Genomic DNA, 7,948 nt, shown 5'->3' on the forward strand with positions numbered 1-7,948 from the left:
AGTGCCACCAGGGGTCACTATCTGTGTGGTTTAAAAATAACCTGCTGCACATTAAGGTTTAAATGAGTTCATGAGTGTAGCGTATTATGGGTGCAGTGTGAATCCTGTGAGTGGATCTTAAATTGGATTCTGTTTATCTCTGGTTTATGTGGGATTGTACTTGTTATGTCAGAACAATGAACTAAGTAAACAGTTTAAAGCAGCAGTGGGTAGAATTGGAGCTAACATGATTAAAAAAGGTTATTTTTTATAAAACGGTCACTACATCCTAACAGTAGTGCATGAGACAAGTAATCTGAAAAAAGCATGTGCCTCTGTGTCCGCCGGTGCTCCTAACGGCATCTGCAAGATTTCACGACCGGAGGAAAACGAGCTGCCACCGTTGAATGACATTTTTTAAAGCCTGAAAACAGAGTTATAAGGAGGTGCAGAAGTCTAGTTTTCTCTCAGAACACTTGAATTACAACATGCTGAAAGGTTATTATGGAATTATTGCCCAATGATGTTAAAAACATTCTGCCACTTTAAACCTTTTCGAGTAACGTGTTGAAGTAACATTAGCAATGTCAGACTATAATCATAAAGAAAACATTTGTCCGCATACTTAAAGTACATGGTCAAAAAATATGCTAGTTTTTAAAATACAGATTTATTTTGCTGCATATTTTCCTAAAGATTCTCTGTGCAAATCAAAAGTCACAGAATGAGAAGTCCAAATGTACCTTACCTTCTGGACCGAACCACAGGAAGGTGGGATTGTGATTTCATCCCACAAGTGTGAACCCTTCCTCAGCAGCTCCCTGAATTTGAATGAAAGAATTTTAAGCAAAATTACTGGCACATAACTACAGCCATCAACAGAATTCAAGCACATTGTTCTGCAGTTATGTATCTGACTTTGTTGCTGTTCAAAGTTGTTGCATACTTTTTCAACCAGCGAACCATTTCCTCTTACTCATCATATGCCCTTCCCTTTCTTTGGCTTAACCACGTTCACGGTTAATGAGTGAATTGAATGAACCAGTTGCAAAAAGCAGCACTTCATTTGTTAATGTTGGATTATCAGCTGAAATATTTTCATACTTTCAAATGAATGCTGTCTCTGTTATCAGAAATGGGTGATATGGTCAGGTCACACTACTTTAACAGTGGCCGGCTTGTTTTCAGTGGGAAGCTCAGTATGCGTATTGATGTCACATGAGCGCCGTGTATCTCCATTCTGCTTCTGCTGTGTTCATTTTCTGACCCTAAAAGCAGAACTATGTGTTTTTTTGTATAATATTCAATTGAGTAGTCCTAAAATTGAGACAAAAAAAACACAAAATTGTATTAAAATGTAATGAAAGTTGAACATAATTGGAAAAATCTTGGTCCTGGAATATTATCATCATATCTCCCAGTTCAATACTGTGAGCAATAGCACCTCTGTCCCATTTGTCTGCAGGGATATTGTCCTTTTATTCACAGTGAAACTGAAATACTCGCATGTCACACCGCACCCTTCAGCCTACTCACAGGTGCTGGATGTGTAAAGCCTGCAAATTTGCATGTGCAAACTGAGGATATGCGGTTTTCTACCAACCTATCTGTATAATGGCTGTGACTTTTGTTTACCAAGCTTAAAACATCTCAAAACTACCCACTGTTACGTTAATACACTGCTAAACTGGAAAAACTGGAACAGTTCCTACAGCGAACAAAGTGAAATTGGGTGTGATCAGTGAATGTAACACCCTACCCATTTATCTGCATTCACCAGAGTTGTCATTTTCACGGCACTCCCCTTACTGACCCTGCGATTGGTTAGTGTGCACATGAATAGGAAGTCAACTGCAACGTGTGTCACTTCAGTAACATTCCGCGGAAGAGAATTACCGCAGACGGAAATACCCTAAATCTTGTTCGACTTGTCAAGCGACCACCCTGTCCGGAAGGCTGCAGTGTTTTAAAGGTTTAGACCTCCAAGGAAAGGCTGTTTCTGCAAGAATAGTGGCAACAGACAGAATCTCAGGGACGTCTATGCGTTTTAAGGGGCAAGTGTGGACAAGTTTCAGCACCTGGGACTCTGAAGGATCTCGCTGACGACGTGTGTCAGGATTGAGAGCTTCTTTGAGGACTTCTTGAAGAGTTGTTGAGGGTAACCTGCTGGTCTGCCAAGTTTCACACAGGACACTCTGGACGTTCAGTATTGTCAATCCACCACCACTAGAGGGCCCAGTGTGACAACATACAGGAAGTATCATTATTGCTTCTTTAAAGTAGTTATACTGTATTTTTTTTAAGACCATTTAGCCAATAATTGAGTATTTCTTTCCATCGGTACGCTACTTTTGGGTTTTGATATGATTTCATATAAATGAAGTCTGAAAGTACTTGGTAGATAATATACAAATTAAAAGAACTGATATAATAGTATTGTAGACAGACAGACAGTATAATACAGTTTTAATTGAATCATGAGTCATTCAATTCTGGGAAATCAAAAGGAAACAAATGGAAAAGAAAATCATGATTAATTATTAACAACAGGTATAAGGCCCACCTGATCAGCTGACGTGAACAAGGAAGTAGTAAATAAAACCTGTCTGGCCGCTCTTTTGTTTGGAATACCTCAGACTTGCAAAGTGACACACAGGTAGAGGAGCTGTACAGGAGCTGTTGAGTGTACAGTGCTCGACTTCAGCGGCAGCAAAAATGTTGCGAAATCTCTTTCGTAGCCTGGTAATCCTTGCTTTTATCAGTGTGGCATGTTTTATTGTGGCTCTATATTACTCCGAGGGCTACACTTCATTTTTATTTGAAAGGCAATATCCTATGGGAAATGGAAACAACACACTTTCCCGGGTGACAGAGGAACTTGTTCAAAAGAACGCTGAAGCCTCAAACGCCAGCAAAGCACAGACACAAGTGCCACCCACTACGAGCAAGATTTTGGGGCCCTGCCCTGTCACCCCTCCGAATCTTGTGGGTGCACTCCATGTGGAGTTTGAGTCTCAACGGACTATGGATTGGGTGAAAAAGGAGGTCGGCGGTCCGCTCAAGGAAGGAGGACGGTACAAGCCACCAGACTGTATCGCCAAACAGAAGGTGGGTGAATGAATGGAGAGACAAATGAGTAAATGAACATAATAATAATTGGAACAGTTTACCATTATTTTAGATACATGGAATCTATTTTAAAAAGAGGTGTCAAAACTTGAGTGAAGTATACTATTGTGAAAATGATGACTAGTTCAGCAACAGCTTGTAATTATCTCATGTGGCACAAGCAATGGCAAGAAGCCTATCATGATTTTGCACTGTCCTAGTCTTGAAGTTTGTTATGTTAACTTTTAGTGGTGTTTTATATCATTCACTTTTATGCGCAACACATTGTTACGTGATATTTATAGTTTTATTTTATTTCATGTTATTTTCTCTTTTAAAACAGAGAGGATACTTACAGGGCACTTCATAAGTACCATATGAACTCACTTAAAGGGGAACGCCACCTAAATTTAGATTTCTGAAATGTTATTTCCCTGTTTGATGAAAGTTCAATCAATATTTGTGAACATGAGCTACTCTCTCTCTCAAAGCCAGAAATCAGAGAAGTAATGGCCTTTGCGCACCAAATCCGTATTTTTTTAATTGTTGCATGTTTAAAAATGCGTACGACCTCACACCAGCTCTTTTGTCCGTCATTTAAGTTTTTAGAATAGGTTTGATTTTCTGCGTTTTTGCTTGTGTCAAATGGCAAAAGGGGGTTGTTTGACCACTCAGAGCCACCGTCTGTAAAAACGTTATTATCCAAAATGGTAAATTTGATGATATATTGGGGCAGGCGAATGCAGAACAGCTTGGAATCGGGGATGTTTAAAAAAACAAAGGATGAACGAAAGATTAGACAGTAGTGATTGTGCTCTATGTTAAAGTACAGTAGCGTAGGCCTACCCTATTCAGCAATACACAGTTCACGCAGGAGGCAAATTTATTCCTAACAAAAGGGGTAGCACTAGAACTGACATTTAAACTCTTCCACACAACTCTCATACACAAGGGGCAGCCTCTCACACTAGGCCTGCACGATATGAGGAACATCTGCGATGTGTGATGACACTGTTCAATATTGCGATGACGATATGACTTGCGATAAATAAACAAATATTGAAGTGTGCATATTAGCTATATATATACATATACTGTATTTTATATCTAACTAGGGTAAATGTTGTTTCTAGAGCAGCAACAGTAATGTTTACAACAGCAAAGTCACCATATAAACTCCTTAATATCTCACTGGAAACAATCTAAAATGTTAATTAAATTAGAAGTTTAAAGTTTGAAGAACACAGACATCAGTCAGTATCAGTCCTTCCTCCTTTCCTCTGCCCTCTGTCCTCCTGTCCTCTGTCCTCTGTCCTCCTCCCTCTGCTGCAGTAACATTAGGGCTGATAGAGGGAAGAAGGGCTGTTTGGTTTCAGCCAGCTGATAAGTTTACAAGTAAGATATGTGACAAACTAACCTAAACAGTGAGACTAAACAGCCAACTGCCAGCTTTAGTTTCAGTATCTTGGCTTTAAACATGCAAAGTTTTATTGAATTTACAGTAACGACTAGTTGTAGCTGCCTCCACCACGACCTCTCTAATCAGCTGTTCACAGATGATAACGTATCTTGGCTTTACACTTGCAAAGTTTTATTGAACCTACAGTAACGAGTAGTTGTAGCTGTCTCCACCGCGGCCTCTCTAATCAGCTGTTCACAGATGATAACGTATCTTGGCTTTAGACTTGCAAAGTATTATTGAACCTACAGTAACGAGTAGTTGTAGCTGTCTCCACCGCGGCCTCTCCGACCAGCTTTTCACAGACTGACTGCACTGTGTGTTGATGTGAGTGGAGAGCTCCGACACAGTGCAGCAGAGGAGAAGATGCAGCGTTAACCATCCCTAAATATAAAGATTTTTCTGATTCATTGCATTCCAGACAGCCTTTTGCGATGTGTTTGTCGCGCATGTTCATATCACGAAAAATACGATTAATGGGTCAGCCCTATTTCTTATTCATTTTTAAAAAATATTTCAGAGATTCCTCTGCGTACCAATACAGAGAGCTCGCGTACCACAGTTTGAGAACCACTGATCTAGAACATCTTTCCCAGTTCATTGTCTATGGAGCAGCTCCACACTTTATATCCTATTACATCACAAGTTTGACTTTTAGCAATCTAATTCTGGGGTTTGGGAGAGAGTTGTTCAAGTTAACTAATATTTTTGGACTGTTTTAGACCATAGGAATAACATGTATGAATTTTTAAAACGGGCCTAGTTCCCCTTTAAAAAAAAGTTTCACCACATTCTACAATTCACTGCTAACAGACTAACTCATATTATAAGGGTTTAAAATGATTTTACACACCATTATAAGTTACATTATAACATCAAAGCCTTAATGATTCTCTACATTTTATGTTAAAGCAAACTTATTTCATTTTGTTAAGGTGGCGATCATCATCGCATTCCGAAATCGACATGAGCACATGAAGCATTGGCTGTACTACCTCCATCCTATATTGATACGACAGCAGTTGGACTACACAGTGTATATCATCAACCAGGATGGAGAGGGAATTTTCAACCGGGCTAAACTGATGAATGTAGGCAGCGTGGAAGCACTGAAGGAATATGATTACGATTGCTTTGTCTTCTCCGACATAGATTTGGTTCCTATGGATGACCGTAACCTCTATAGGTGTTTTGACAATCCTCGACACTTGGCTGTGGGTATGGACAAATTCAACTTCCACTTACCCTACAGAGACTTCTTTGGTGGGGTTTCTTCATTGTCTAAGGACCAGTTCTTGAAGATCAACGGCTTCCCGAACACTTACTGGGGCTGGGGTGGCGAAGATGACGATATCTTTCGGCGAGTTTACTCCCGTGGAATGTCCATTTCTCGACCTGACTCGCTGATGGGAAAATACAGGATGATCAAACATAAGAGAGACTTGCACAATGAGCCTAATCCAAAGAATCCCGACAAACTGAGTCATGCCAGTCAGTCAATGAAAACAGATGGGCTTAATTCCCTCAAATACACAGTCAAGGAGATTGTGAGGGATCTACTGTACACTTTTATCACAGTGGATATTGAGGCTCCGCTAAAGGTTTAGAAAGAAGGCTTCCAGAAGGGTTGTCTTATGGGGACAAGCCAAAGAACACATCTAGTTTTCCAGTTACACCTTTATTTTTTAAGAGTGTAAGCTGAATGAGGATGAAACCTGTGGATCTAGAACTGCTGTTGACTGCCGATTCACTGGTGTTACAGTCTCAAGACTGAAACTGGCAATTCTTAAAATCCCTGTAAATCTGGTTTGTCAGGAAATCTTATCTCTTATCTGACGTAGGGTTGGTATGTGTCTTGGTATAGGGATATGCAAACCTGCTTGTGTGTTTGTTTGTGTGTGTGTGTGTGTGTGTCCAAGTGAACTAAAGTGAATGCAATGCATGTTTATGAATATGAAGTATAGAGATAGATTTTTTCTAGTTTTGTTTTCAGTTGCTTTGGCACAATGAAAGTTGTTACTCTCAAAATAGGATGTGAAACATTCTGCACCTGTACAGTAATTTCTGATTGCTTTCACACATTATTCAAATGTAGAAGTACAAGAATCTTTAAATGAACCAGTGATGCGTTAAGCTACTCTTGGTGAGGGATTCAGACACAACAGCTTTGCAAATGTTACGTCCAGTTGATTTGTATATACTGTATGGCCAGACATGAGTGTTGTCCAATGAGGTGGTGAAGGGGTTTTAGATTTTATGTCTCATTTACACACATATTTTCTAAATTTCATGATTTTGTATCGAGACTATGCAATAACAACTTTATAACTTAACTCCTACTTTAACTTATTTCTGGCTTTTTTTGCAATGAAGGAGTTTTCTGCAAAATTGATGTGATGATTGTACTTTTGCTTTGTGAACTGTAGCAATGTTTTATAAAAATGTGCTTAAGCAATTGAGAAGAACTGTGATGAAATTGATGGCCACTATGGTCCAGCACTGAGCTTGCCCGTGAACATCAAAACTAAATTAAACTTACGGTGAACACACTGTGAATGAGTGACAAATAAGTTGTGTGTTTGCTCAGGGAAATGTTTCTTGCAAGCTGGAATATCACTAACATTACAACATTATTTACCATACCACCTCAGCAGATCTTAGTTGTCTTCTTTACTTGTAGAGAGCAACATTTCACCATCCCTCTAACAATGGAACATTGTCTTGGTGTCAGGTATAGTTCTGCAAGGTTCATGTCAGGCTTCTGTCATAATTTTACTTGGATGGTATCAGGTATCAGTTTTAGAAACACTCGCTGTAACCAAAGAGGCATCGGTGTCAGATTTGAGAGCAACACTCTTACAGTAACATAAAAAGCACACTTCAGATCTCAAGCCGATTAGACTGTTATCAGGCTATTAAATAAGTGTTATCGATTGCTATAAGCACCAAAGATGTGGGTCAATAGATGCCTACTACACCCAATAGTAGGTTTTATCATCTGTTCACATGGTAGATCACCAAAAGAAGTTATAAAAGAAGACGACAGCGACCTTTATAGCGACCGTAGTTATTATGACAGGAGCGGATGCGGAAGTGAGACGCGATAGTGAAGTATATTGAAAGTGTGAAACTCCATATGGGGTGGAGGACAAACTCAGGTAGTTCTCTTTGTGTTCACAGGTGTGAAGTTTCACTTTTGAAAAGTAGTTATTTTAAGCCGCAGGTTCCATAATAACCTTTCAGCATATTGTAATTATATTGTAATAGACTTCTGTACCTCCTCATGGCTCTGTTCCAGGCTTTTAAAAATCTAGCAGAGACGGCAAGGCTCCAGCTCGGCTCTGATTGGTTGTTTTCCTCCGTTCTGTGAAATCTTGCAGGTGCACCGGAGGACACAGAGGC

The 7,948-nt window shown here is 39.6% G+C and overlaps 1 protein-coding gene across 1 annotated transcript; it reads left to right on the forward strand.

The window, feature by feature from the left end:
- The first annotated feature begins 1,821 nt into the window (after window positions 1–1,821).
- Window positions 1,822–6,866, forward strand: LOC119480467 (beta-1,4-galactosyltransferase 1-like). Its single transcript, XM_037756731.1, has 2 exons — window positions 1,822–3,087; window positions 5,482–6,866. Exons 1-2 carry the CDS (start codon window positions 2,695–2,697, stop codon window positions 6,151–6,153), a joined length of 1,065 nt encoding a protein of 354 aa, XP_037612659.1. The 5' UTR covers window positions 1,822–2,694; the 3' UTR covers window positions 6,154–6,866.
- Window positions 6,867–7,948: the final 1,082 nt, after the last annotated feature.

This window comes from Sebastes umbrosus, chromosome 21, assembly GCF_015220745.1.
Source record: "Sebastes umbrosus isolate fSebUmb1 chromosome 21, fSebUmb1.pri, whole genome shotgun sequence".
Taxonomy (NCBI): domain Eukaryota; kingdom Metazoa; phylum Chordata; class Actinopteri; order Perciformes; family Sebastidae; genus Sebastes; species Sebastes umbrosus.